Here is a 14,194-nt window from a genome sequence, read left to right on the forward strand (position 1 = left end):
TTCTGTTAATTATTCTTGTACAAATTTATGTACAGCAATGTATAGTAATTCTATATTAAAATTTATAAGCAAGCCCATCTCTCAAATTTCTAAATAAATATATACCAGACCAACAAGAATGTAGAAACACAAAGATTTAATACAAAAAGAGAAACATTCAGTAAAGGCGTTGCAGTCACAAGACACTTGATGCACCAAGTCTGTGGTCTCGGAAACTTCTTTTTCTCTAAATCCATTTAACTTGAATGGCTGCTGTTACATAACACAACATGTGGTCTCTCACAGCTCATCTCTGACCTATGCAAAAAACAAAACAAACAATTAGAAATGTTTGATCTGATCCAGCGCAAATGCATTGTGGACTAAAAGAATTCATATAAACATTTTATCAGAGTAATCTGCTGATCAATCCATGTCATAAAAAGTGTATTGCCCTCATAAACCCAGTTTGTGTGCTTCATGTAATGACAATAAATCCATCAGATACTTAATTAAATGTATTGTACAGTATGATGGTAACATTTTCACTGTTGTTCCTTAACAATAAAATGTTTTATTCAGCTAAAAATTCAAAGCTGAACAAAAGTCTTTATAAATTGAAATCTTTGTATGGACAACAAAAATCTTATTTGTATAATGCGAGTTTGGTTAGGATATTTTATTTTAATGGAATGTAGAAATATTGTACTATTATTATACACTGATGACTATTATTATACTCAGTATGGCCAGTACAATCTCTGTTATTGTGTAAAATAGGTTAAATGAATACAAATTAATATATACCCATTATCAGTTAATACCAAGAACACATAAGCTACCTTTTTTCTTGCACAATAACATGGAAAAAGTTCGTCCTTTGGCTGTTCCACCAGCTCCATACCATCTCGAACCTTGGGCTCAGTGACCTGCAGTTCAGCGTACTTCTAAAAACCAAAACACAGAGCTGGATGAGTGTAGATATTTTATTTAGCATACAAAATTTGACTTGTAAAAATATAAAGAAAGATATTACATGGTATATTACATTTATTTTTAAAACATGCAAGTTGAGCTACATTTCACCATCTTCAATCTTTCCATCCAATCACACACCCTCTTATTTTCTTTGTCTTGGTGTAGCACTTTTATTTAAAACGTTTAATTAACTGCAAAATCATCACACTAAACAAGCATCTTTATCAGTCGTACGAATCACATAACATTCAAGTAGCCGCTGTGGTCTTGACCTCCAACACTTCCACACCTCAAACACACACAGGTTTATTGCTGAGAAGTGCTTTGAGGCCAGAACTTGTGTTTAAAGATTAATGTTTCCAGTCGACAGTTATGAAAAACCATAAAGTACTGGGGTTTATGAACTCAGGGGTACTTGCGCAAAGTGACTACTGTGAGCCCACAGCAAACTTGGGACCAGTGTGTGTGTGAGTGTGTATTATTTCTTTATTTTTGTTGTAATTCATCTGTAAGCATTACAAATCTGTGACACTTATAGAAATCTGTTAAATGTATTAAATGTATCCTGTTCTTTCATAAAAGTGTACTGTATGTTTGACCTCCTATATAGAAAATATATACTATTCAAACAAATATATTAAGCTATATTTAGCTACAAACCAGTATATTTAGCTTAAAAATGTTAATAAAGCTGCCAATGACAAGACCATTTTTTTTTTTTTTTTGAAGATTTCATTTCTAATTTTGAGAAGGTTTATCTATAGATTATTATCTATAATTGATCAACAAAATTGTTGATTTAGAATAAAACTTCTTCTAGTCATATTACCACAAGACAGTAAATTGACCACTGAATGTGTGTGACGTGCAGATGGCAAGACGTGCGCTATTTAACCTTTGTCTTTTGTGTCCTTGAGAAAAGCACATAAACTTGGATGAAGATGGAAGGTCAAGACAAGATAAGATAAATACGCTGATGAATTCATAAAATCAAAAAAATTGGAACAGAGGAAATTAAAAGGAGCCGTTGGGGAAAATAAGGTATTAAAAAGGTGATAAAACAAACAATCAGTAACAGTAACCGTTTCCGCTCTTCGTTGTAGTCACTGCCACAATAGAAGCACCAGAGCACTGAACTAAAGAAAGAAAAAGAAAAAAAAAATACCTGAAAGAGTTTGAAGTAGTAACAGAATATACTGTCACCCATCAGATGAGTTCGCGCAAACTGCTGACCTGCCAGAGCAATTCGCTTTGCCTATAAGATAAAAAACACAGAAAGGTGACAGGACTGTTTGTAAAGTTTACTGCTATGGTCACATTTTTAACATCAAAATCTTCTCAACAACCGCAAACCTGTTCACCTGCGTCTCACACTACCATCACAACACTGCATGCAAACCTTCTGCTTAGGGAACAGAGAATGAAAACTTCAGCATCTTCAATTCATGCAGATGCAAACTGTTCAGTGCTACGACTGGCTAATAAAAATGTATGTTTTTTAATTGTATATATATTTTTTTTTTTAATAGATTAAAATGAATATAAGTTACACAATTCAGTTCTCCTTGGATTCTGTGATCAAACTCTAATAATCCCCACAAGATTTGAGCTTACAATCATGCATCTGCCAAAATACGTAAATGTTAAAGTAATGCAGAGAGTGTGAAAGACATTCTCAGAATCATTATAATATCCAACCAATATAATGTTATGTTGTGAATCTCTTTGAGAAAAGGCCAGCAAATTCAGTACTTTTGGGATATGCTAAACATCCATTATGTTATATAAACTGTATCATTCAGGCTATTAAATAAACTATGCATTGAAAATCGGTGTCTTTTATTAAAGGAACATTCCACTTAATGGCACGCCCTTATAGTGATTTTTACCAGGGTCAAGTTATTTGCAGTACAAAATAGTTTTAAATTTTAATATGCAATATTTTGTGTTCATATGAGAACGGGAGATGTGCGTGTGTGAATGGGGATGACGTACCTCCTCATCATGGTCTCTTGCCCACTGGATCTTCTCCATTAGGTCACTGAGATCAGCTTTGTAGGGGATATAGTGCACCCATGGCTGGAGCTGCTTGTAAAAGTGCTCATAATAGATGGAGTCATGTTTGAACACCACACTGTCTCCTGCAAGCAGATAAGGCAACCTGTACGCTGCTACTGTCCCGTCAACATTTATCTGGTGCTTATACTGTTAAAAGAGAAACATACATGTCACCTCAGGTAAAAACAAACACATACAAATATAAAAAATATGTAAATTAATTGAATTGAGGATATATGCGGTGTGTACTGAAGTAGTTCTGTGAATTCCATGCACCTTGAAAAAGTCGAAAAAAGAAACATGTTTGACCAGGGGCCCGTAAAGGCTCTCATCATGCTTGAAAAAGAAGAAGTTGGTTAAGGCGGCATCAAGCATGTCAGGGTTGGTCCGCGCCAGTTTAACCAGCTCAAGACGCTCTTTCCTGCTGTCTCGACCTCTCCAGAAGGCTTTGCTGATCTTCTGTTCCCACACTGGACCCGTGTGTCCCTGAACAGACATCATGTCCAGACTCACTCTGTCACAGAACAAAAAACATCAATGGACAAATCTATATTTTAATCAGTCAGAATAAGAAAATTATAAGAAAATTGCTGAACATTTCTATGTTTCACAAAAACTATGTTAGCATAGATATTACATCTTGTTTTCATGGACAGACATTTTACCCATTATCACAATTATATCATTTGAAAAAAATAAATAATAATTCCTAAATCACAGCCCACAACTCTGCCAGCATATCATTTTTTCATTTTCTCACAATTTTCCTATAACTCGTTGTTTGACATTTTTCTACAATAAAGAGTTTTAAAATTAAGCTTTATTTATTCCCTAGTTTACATCAGATTTTAAATTCTAGATAGACCTCCCTAAAAATCAATAAAAAGTTTTATGTTGTTCCATAAAAAGTTTTATATGTTAACTGCATCTCCACGAGTCACAAGAGTTCCATTACCTGCCCATAGTCTCCAGCACAGATTCAGTCAGGTCATATGTCGGCATGACAATGTCTTGTGTATCATTGGACCCACACCATGAAAAGATCGGGCTGGGCTTTTCAGATGCTCGTCTCTTCTCCAGGGGCCAGTCCCCCAAATTAACAAAAAACTCAATGTCTGGAAGCTTGACCTGGTCAACAGCAACAACAACAACAACAACTGGACTGTTGATAGTTCAGTTATGAATTTACACTAATAAGTTATTCAAAACAACACAAAACGTGTCATTCAAAATACAATTCTAAAGTTTGGGGCTGGTACGACTTTTAATTAATCAGAAAATTATGCTAATGTATTTCTCTTATGCTCAAAAAGGCTGCAGTTATCAGATTGAAAATACAGTAAAACAGTAATACTGTTACATATTACTAATATTTCAAATAACTGATCACATGATCATTCAGAAATCAGTTTAATATACAGATTTGGTGTTCAAGAAAATATTATTACTGAATACTATATGAGAGTCTTATTCTTTGCAATACTTACCCCCTAAAAATAGTTGAACTGAACACTAACACTCAAGTTAAATTCTCCTCTTTTAATGTAAATGGCTCCAACCGTTCTATGTTGGAGTGCCATCTAATGGTAATAAAGGTAAATGACTAAGCACATATTTGAGATGTGTTTTAATAACATTATCATTACTTCTTAACATAACTTAACTAAAAGCACCCCAAAACATTTGCACTAATACTCACTTTACGTGTCAAGGACAGAAGGAAGGCATCCATGAAGATCCTGAATCCGACATGCTCTCCATGTGTTTTTATATAAACCTAGAGTAAAAAAAAAAAAAAAAAAAAAAAAGGAATACAAAAGTACATGACATTGTGAGACATTTTTTCAATATCTAATTGTTACCTTGTGCAGATAAAGGCTGCAGCAGAATGAAAAGAGTGGCATCTAAAGTGACAGATGTACACACAGAACACTTTTACCCAATCAATGGTCCACCAATCATTATAAACTGGTGTCAAAATATTATTCAGTTCTTTCTGTGCAAAACCTTGTGGGGAAAAATGTGTAGTTTATGTGTAAATCAATCAGGTTTTTGAATGAGGCATGTGTGTACCTGGTTGTTTTTAATGGTGTAGTGACACAGGCTGTGTCTCTTTCCAAAGCGCTTAAGGATCTCATGGGTATTATGGTCTGGATCCACACTGGGAAAGACAGATAAATCACTCTCTATCTGAGAGAAAGAGGCCGGGCAGTGCATGTTTTTTTCCCATAATGCACCACTGGGCTCTGGGCAGTCACATGATTCGTGATACACTGCACCTGGAAAGTGAGAAACAGGTTAGTGTCAACTTCCAGACATTGTTCATCTCTATCTGATGAAGGTGGACTTGATTATTCTCGCCTCTGAGCACATATGGTGACTTTCCCACCAGCTTGTCTTTCAAGAGAATCTGAACGTGCAGATCTGTGTAACTGGCATACATGCGGTACCGGACCAAAAAGGATCCATCGTTCCGGTCTAAAATCTGGATCCAGATTCTGGCATACGGGTCTGTTGGAGACGTAATCTTCACTTCAAATGTCTTCTCTCCAGGAGAAGTTGTGAAACTGAAGAGGAGGAAATCACAATAACAAAGGCATTATTATTTTATCCATGACAGAAGTAAACTGATGCCTTGATTTGGACACATGAAATGTGAACCTAAAGATGGGATGCGTAAACAAGACGCTTTTACCGCCTTGGGCGAAACTCAAAGAAAGACCTGTCCTGGGAAATTACCGGCCATTTGTTGTTAAAAAATAGTTTCATTTATCACAGAACACAGTGTCTGTCAGGAGACAAACATTCAGTCATAAAAGACTGACACGATACGACTAACAGACACTAATTACTACTAATTCATCCTTTAGCAGATTTATTCAAGCAATTACACACAATTGCCAAAAGCTCTTTTTTTGCATCACTTTAAGGATCAGCAGGGAAGTCTTTTTTATACTGTATATTATTGTATATTCTTTAGAACTGAGTTCTCTAAGGGGTTCTTTAAGCACCAATATAGTTTACTACAGAAAGAATAAGACGATCTTGGTGGAACTATTGAGGTTTTACTGTTATCATTTTTGGTCTAGCTGAAACCTTTATTTAAGGCAATACACCATTGTTTTTTCTCAGGCACTGGTCCATTTTGAGTTATTTTGGTATTAATTTGACCAGAGGAAAGAAAACATGTATGTATTCAACTACGTTTTTGTGTCTTTAATATTCAATTACTGTACATATTTGTAAATGATATTTTCTTAGATTTTTATATATATATATATATATATATATATATATATATATGTGTGTGTGTGTGTGTGTGTGTGTGTGTGTGTGTGTGTGTAATCATCATGCACAAAGCCTTAAATCTGTAATATTTCAACATAATTTTCATTAGATAATATATCGTTTGCATATAAAAGCATAAAATGTTCATACTATTGTCTTAATGTGCTGTAATTTATTAGCTGGTACTGTAAGGTGATATCTAATAGTCGAAGTTTCACATGTGGTGTGTTGTCGTAAATAAAAATAAACGTGAAGTGCACCCTTAATCCAGGGGTTGAACCCACAACCTATATTTTCCAGCCAGATGTGTATCCACTAAGCCACATTGCCTCATTCTGGTCTTCCAGCAGAACTCACTCACTTTCTTCCGGTGGAGTCCACTGTCTGGATGAAGAAGAACCGAGCAGGAAGCACGACGTTTGTTTCCAGTCCAGGACCCCAGATCAAAGTTTTGCTCGCGCTGGGCGCTGCCGCTGCCTTTGATCTCCGCGTCATGAAAATGATGCAAGGCATCAAGAGCAGCAAAAGTTTTCTCAACATGTTTATAGAGGATGATGACACTTTCAGTAGTGGACGCGTTCATTTATGAGCACTTCCTCAGAATAAAAATGCTCTTAAAACATTGCTTAAAAACACTAAAGATACATTTCACCACATACTCACATTCACCAGCGGTTTGGTGTGCAAACCAACCAACCCAGACACCCTCGTGAGAAAATCTCTGCAACAGACCCAAGGCGCTGGTGTGATTGGTCCGTGTACGTCAGTGACGCAACGTACTGGAAGCCGATTGGCTGTCTAACCCGTGCGTTCACACCGTCGTCGGCAAGAGCGTCAAACTGGCCGGAAGTCATTCATTTTCAATGTGGGCAAAGAGACGCTTGCTAATGCTGTTTGTAGACAGCGCTGCTTCAGTGCATTCACTGTACACAGGTTATCCGCTAAACACAATGAGTTTATAACTCGTACAAAATAAGAACAGGGTATTGGAACTCATTTAAAAATTAATTTTACTTAAAGGAGGGAGGGGGGGGGGTGAAATGCTATTTCATGCATACTGAGTTTTTTACACTGTTAAAGAGTTGGATTCCCATGCTAAACATGGACAAAGTTTCAAAAAATAAGTTGTACGTTTACAGGAGTATTTCTGTTCCAAAAATCCTCCTTCCGGTTTGTCACAAGTTTCGGAAAGTGTTTTTTTTCGAGTATGGCTCTGTGTGACGTTAGATGGAGCGGAATTTCCTTATATGGATCCTAAGGGCACTTCTGCCGGAAGAGCACGGGCTCCTGTATAGCAGAGCACTGAGAGCACAACAGACTTCACTGATCAGAGCGAGAGCGTCGCGAAATGTCACAAAAGAAGTGTGTTTTTGGTTGCCAGGGCAAGACAACCCTGCACAGATTACCAAAAAAAAAAAAAACAGCATTAAGGAACCAGTGGATGGAGTTTATTTTTACAGAGCATCAACGGAGTTGTGCAAGTGTTTGTGTTTGTTCCCTGCATTTCGAAGATGCTTGTTTTACAATCAAGGCCCAGTTTGACTCCAGATTTGCACATTGTTTATTTCCTAAGGATAATGCAGTCCCAATGAAAAAGGGTCACGATCGTGTGTTGGAACCGCATGCGGTGAGTAAAACTGCTTCAAATATCTCTGTGTTGTTAACTTAGCTATCGGCGCGTAAGCACATCAAGTAAACAACATGCGATGTTGTCATCAAACTGCACTTTCCACATGTACAGCTTAAAAAAAAAAAAAAAAAAAACGACAAAGTGGAACTTAGTCATTTTCCTAAACCGCTAAGCAAATATATATACAGTTTCAGTACCACAAAGAGATGTTGTTGCTGATGCTGCTCTTGTTAAATTTCAGCCTCTGGATCTGATTCTGGATCATAAATATACGCTGAATCTGACTGTTAGCCATGGTTTGTTTGGGATGATGGTTTTTTCCTCATGGTAATGTCACAGCTTTCAAACGCTCTCAACGCAAAAGCCTACTGGCGCTCGTGATTCTTTAGCTCCGCCCACACGTCACGCCTCCAGGCACTCGTGTTTTTCCGGGAAAAATCGGTACAGACTATCTTTCTCTTATGAATATAATAAAACTAAAGACTTTTTGGATTTATGAAGGATGCAGTACTACTCTATAGGTACTCAAGATTAACACGATATTGAGTGAAGAGGAGCATTTCACCCCCCCCCCCCCCCTTTAAGAGATTCCAATTACATCAGATAGATGGATGGATGGATGGCTAGATAGGTAGATAGATAGATACATACATACATACATACTTGGCATTGTAGGGTTGACTGATCTTGACTGACATCTTACTATCATATTACAGAGACAAACCAGTCTTATGCTGTTGTGTACATCAATAAATGTTTATTTCAGTTTGATTTGCATCAACATATTTTTCCATTTTATTTTCAATAACCTCTATAACACTACTAGAATATCGATAAGAACGAAAGGTGGCATTATCCATTTAAACAAGACCGACGTTGCTGCCTTCTCTGAAGGTATCAGAGGACCAGGTGTTGGGGTGGAGGAAACTACAGTTAGACCTACAGAACTTCAGTCAGAATATCAGACACGGTACCATCTTTAAACAGGTACGACATTCACAGAGGAATATCCAAATCACAGAATTTAGTTTAATGACCATGTCGCTCTCCTCCAGGTTGAACTGTACATTTTCATATAAAAACTGAGAACATACAAACAAAACACCCTGTCTGTGAGAGTCAGTTTTTACTTCTTTTGACACTGAAGAGGAATTATTGGAGCATCAGTTGAAGCAAATGTAAAGGTGAACATGAACTAAAACCCATGTAAAGGATTTTTCAGCAGAGACCATCTTTACATGGTTTTGGCATCTTAGAGTCTTGAGTGTGTTCTTGAGTCCAAATCTCCACACATGCATTGTCTTCCTTCATTAATCATGAGCTATTATTTCAACATAAAAGCATAAGGAAAAACGTAATATTGCGTAAAAGCCCAAGTTTGACTAATGGTTGATGATGTGTATTCTCGTCAGCCTTGAGTTCGTATTTTAATGCACAACATCTACGTTACTGAGTAGCAGCTTGTATATACAAAGCCAAATGGGCAGAGGCATGGACTACAGAAGATATGCTGAGATTGTTACAGTAAAGCACTAGAAGGTCAGAGGTCATCAGAGGACAAATCATAGAAACACAACATGAGTCTCAAATACGATTCTGGAAGATTTAGCTTACACGTAACACTAATTCACGCGCAAATCGCTCTGATCTTTCCAGACACATATTCAAAAAAACATGAATATTCAACAGTAGAGCTCACTGATCGGTCTAAACACCATTTCCACAGTCAATTGACAACCAGAAGACACAAGCGAACAATCTTCTGACACTAACAGTTAGTAAGGTAGAAAACATCATTTTGACATTATATTAAAGGGAAAAAATAAGAAGAAAGTTGTACTGGAATGTGAGGAAAATCTTTTCATGATGCATTCGAACTTTGGCAGAAAAAAATGAAGATCACTCACTCGTTGTCCTCAACGAGGTACAAAACAAAACACAATTTTTGTTACATTTGCCCCGAGGCAACTGAAGAGATTAGAAACGAAATAACAGGCCAGCTGAAATTGATCATTTAAAACAAAACGAACATCAAGACGAAATAGAAAACAAATCAAACCGTATTTGTACTTCCACAGACGCGCATGAAGAGCCAACCCTTCTGTCTGAGTATGGCTGACTTGTCTTACCTACAAGTAAGAGCCCAGAAAATCAACCACAGAAAATTCATCGCTAGTTTGTAGTTAAAGATACTTCACCCATCTAGAATATGGCACGTTAAGTATTACATATGAGAAACACGCTCGAAAAGGACCTCACAGACACACACTCGTCACGTGGCGCCAAATACATTTCACTATTCGCACTTCTAAAACCATGTCACATCATACGTCTCTAGGAGAGGGTGAAGTACCTTTCGAAGACGGATTAAAAAGTTGTTTTTGGTGCTTTTTGCGAGCTAGCAGCAAAGAAAACTGAAAAAGTTTGCGTTTGTGACTGAACGTCGTTGGAGTGACCAACTGAGCCGCCGTCGGCCCGATTTGCAGTACGAGGGTGGATAAGTTGCGGTCAAATATGACAAGAAAGAGTGGTAAATATTCTGGAAATACACATCACTGAAAGGAACAGTATGGCGTCATCAAAAAAAAAGACAAAATATTTTGGCCTTATAGCAATGCAGATTTACATTTTTTTATTTATATATATTTGTTTTGCTATTTCAAAAAATAGAAAGTTTTTTTTTTTTTTGTCATAGTTTCTATAATTACCTTCGGTTATTAAATAAAAGTTTGTTTACCTTTTATTTTCATTTCGTTTTAAAGTAACATGCTGCTTTTTAATATGGCAGTTTTACGTTTTTTTATAGGTCATCCATTTTGTTTCATGCACTCTTGTCGATTTCATAACTTTTCGAATATCTACATGGCGTGAACCAATTTGCTTCTTGTGAGGAGACCTCGATCCACCACTGTGTATTAATGAAGATGTTGTCTGATTTACAGCATGGGTGTGGAACCCCTCTTACTCGTAAATGCTAATGGTACATGTCCATTATATCGTAATCTGATTTTAGCCTTTTTAAAGAATCAGAGTAAGACAATCCTGTACACAGACAGAAGAGAAGCAGAACAGCCCTTAAGTCCCTCTTGGTCCATTTGTCTCGTTCGCGCTCTCTCCTTAAAAGAGTGAAAGTCCAAGTAGCAGAGTAGCACCCTCTTGTGGCACACCCCTGAGGATCCTCTAAAACTGATACCACTTCTTGTCTTTGCATTTCAGCATCAGCTGTGGAGGGTGAAAGTGAAAACAAAGAGATTGTATAAGCATGTTATGCTTTATTTGCATTTATATTTCTGTTTTCTCATTCTTTCGCTGTACTACATACCTCGTGAGCGTGTTTAGAGAAGGTGTCAGCACTGCTCATCATCAGGGCGGTCCTCTCCTCCAGCTCCCCCAGCCTCTGTCCTCTCTCGTCCAGGGCAATGCGAGCTCGGGCCAGTTCTCCCACCACCCCGCCTGCTGCTGCCTTCATGCCCTCCAGTCCGCCCTGTCCTGGGATGTGCTGTGCCAGGCTGCGGGACGCCTTACCTGCCGCTGCCTCGCCAACTGCAGAGCACGAGAGATGAAGCGAAACAAGGCAGTATTGTCATTATTAACTAAAATTCTAACTAAAAAAGGAAAAGTAATTTAGCTAATTAAAATAAATATAAATCAGAAAAAGTAAGGGCTAATTCAAAATATGAACAGTATATAATCAACACTAAAATAACACGTAAACCAGGAAAAGTGAGAAAAGAGAATAAAATAATAATATTTTGGATTAAAACTTATTAAAAGACTTTTCCAGTAAAAGATGGACACTTTATATGTCAATCAGACAGTCTCCTCCTTGCTGAAACAGATTTCGTGAAAGGTCTGGATCTGTGCGTATATGCTTGCGCGCACACACACACACACACACACACACACACACACACGCACACACACAAAAAGAGGAGTGATAAATACACTCACAAAGCTCCTCTCGGTCGAAGTTTTGGGTATTGCCGCCAAAAAAGCCCTTGAGAAAGCCACGGTTCTGAGCCTCAGGGGTCTCGATGGGTGTAAAGAGCTCCCCTAACATCTCCTGCAATTAATGAAAAACAGTCAATCAAAGCGTTAAATAGACAAAATCATACCAAATGTTGGAACGATTGATTCAAAACTCCACCAGTAGATGTCAGTATAGTTACACGTTTCACAATGTAAAATGGAAAGTTTTGACAGTGCTTGTTTGTTTGACAGAGTTATAAAGAAAGACAGGGCCGGCCCTGACCAATTTGCTGCCCTAGGCAAGATTTTACCTGGCGCCCCATGCATCACAGCCCATTTCACCCTGTCATTGTGTTCATGACTTAGCATATATACACACACACACACACACACACACACACACATACACGTCTATGTTACTAAGAGGGGACTTTCGCTCTACACTGACCAAGAGGGGACCAGTGTTTCTGGTCATTTTTAAGAAACAAAAATTACATAGAAAATTTTCATTTGAGGTCTTTTTTCATAATATAACTGAAAAAATGCATTTTTATTTTTTTTTAAAAACATGCCAAGTGGGGACCTGAGTGACGTCTACCTATCCAACAGAGGACCTCCATAGACTGCAATGCAACTGTGTGTCAAACATTAGGGCAGTTGTACCAAGTGTTTCTTTACAATCTAACTATATTTAAATGCAACTCTAAACTTTGAAACATTCACACTATATCACCATTGAAGAAATATTATGATAGAAATCCAAATGTTTAATAAATTAGTATGACATGCAGATATTTTCAAACCAAAAAATATTAAGACAAAACAAACAAGACACTATAGTTAATTTGAGGATAGCAAAAATAAAGTAAAATGAAGAACTCTTTAAGATAACAATTGCATGTCAATACTTCTGACAGTAAAGAGTGCATGTGTTAGATAAAATGAGTTTGGTCCCCAGTTAGATGGTGATGTGTGACGTCTGTTAGACTGAATCACCTCTTCTTACATCACAGACACATTGTAAACATTATATGTTAAGAAACAACATCATATGTTAAGTTAAGAAACAACATTATATGTTAACTTAAGAAACAATATTATATGTTAACTTAAGAAACAATATTATATGTTAACTTAAGAAACAATATTATATGTTAACTTAAGAAACAATATTATATGTTAACTTAAGAAACAATATTATATGTTAAATTAAGAAACAATATTATATGTTAACTTAAGAAACAATATTATATGTTAACTTAAGAAACAATATTATATGTTAAATTAAGAAACAATATTATATGTTAACTTAAGAAACAATATTATCTGTTAAATTAAGAAACAATATTATATGTTAACTTAAGAAACAATATTATATGTTAACTTAAGAAACAATATTATATGTTAAATTAAGAAACAATATTATATGTTAACTTAAGAAACAATATTATATGTTAACTTAAGAAACAATATTATATGTTAAATTAAGAAACAATATTATATGTTAAATTAAGAAACAATATTATATGTTAACTTAAGAAACAATATTATATGTTAGCTTGCTGCATTGAAAAATTTCAATTGAGTTCAGTAAAACACCTTTTAACTATGCCACTTTAGCTGTTTAACACTGACATTTTTCAGAGGCTCCATTTTTTTGTAGGGTATTATCAGCATTGCCATTATATTCAGAAATAAATAAATAAATAGATAGATAAATAAATAAATGTAATTTGTTAAATGTAAAGGCAACCAAACAGATCACGTCATACTTCACCATCTAACTGGGGACCGGTTTGATCTTGGAGGCTAATTTGTGCATTTTTTTAATAGATAGATAGATAGATAGATAGATAGATAGATAGATAGTGCTAATGTTGATCTGAACACTTAGGTCCCCTGTTAAATGGTAAATTGCGACATCTCTTTGGTTGCTTTGACATTTCTTGAAGATTTCATGTTGACTTTGAAAATATTCACTTGGCTAAATTTCTAAATCAATGTTACAATCAACATATATTGTAACATTATATTATCACCCTTGCCATAGCATTCAGAGATGGTGAGAATGTGAAATATTGTTAAATGTAAGGTCAGCCGATCAGGCGTCACACTTCACCATCTAACAGGGGACCAGTGTTTTTATTTTATTTTTTTAATGCAACAATCAATATATAATTTTGAAAAACTCTGACATATTATAACCAGAAATTCTTCATAAAGTAGACTACCAGTAAATTTGCTAAAAATTTGGGACCAAAAATTATTCTGCCAATAGACCTGGCCATTCTT

General features: G+C 36.2%; 2 protein-coding genes across 2 annotated transcripts; both read right to left on the bottom strand.

Annotated features, from left to right (window-relative positions):
- Positions 1 to 121: 121 nt before the first annotated feature.
- On the bottom strand, positions 122 to 7,029 carry poglut2 (protein O-glucosyltransferase 2). Its single transcript, XM_026272027.1, has 10 exons — positions 6,665 to 7,029; positions 5,377 to 5,582; positions 5,089 to 5,294; positions 4,715 to 4,792; positions 3,971 to 4,143; positions 3,292 to 3,529; positions 2,953 to 3,162; positions 2,123 to 2,212; positions 822 to 926; positions 122 to 297 (listed from the first exon to the last, which is right to left on the bottom strand). Exons 1-10 carry the CDS (start codon positions 6,841 to 6,843, stop codon positions 280 to 282), a joined length of 1,503 nt encoding a protein of 500 aa, XP_026127812.1. The 5' UTR covers positions 6,844 to 7,029; the 3' UTR covers positions 122 to 279.
- Positions 7,030 to 8,668: 1,639 nt separating this feature from the next.
- Positions 8,669 to 12,215, bottom strand: LOC113108742 (syntaxin-binding protein 5-like). Its single transcript, XM_026272030.1, has 3 exons — positions 11,885 to 12,215; positions 11,256 to 11,476; positions 8,669 to 11,155 (listed from the first exon to the last, which is right to left on the bottom strand). The coding sequence occupies exons 1-3, from the start codon at positions 11,991 to 11,993 to the stop codon at positions 11,114 to 11,116; spliced, it is 372 nt and encodes a 123-aa protein (XP_026127815.1). The 5' UTR covers positions 11,994 to 12,215; the 3' UTR covers positions 8,669 to 11,113.
- Between the last annotated feature and the right edge of the window lie 1,979 nt (positions 12,216 to 14,194).

This window comes from Carassius auratus, chromosome 9 (assembly GCF_003368295.1).
Source record: "Carassius auratus strain Wakin chromosome 9, ASM336829v1, whole genome shotgun sequence".
Lineage (NCBI taxonomy): Eukaryota > Metazoa > Chordata > Actinopteri > Cypriniformes > Cyprinidae > Carassius > Carassius auratus.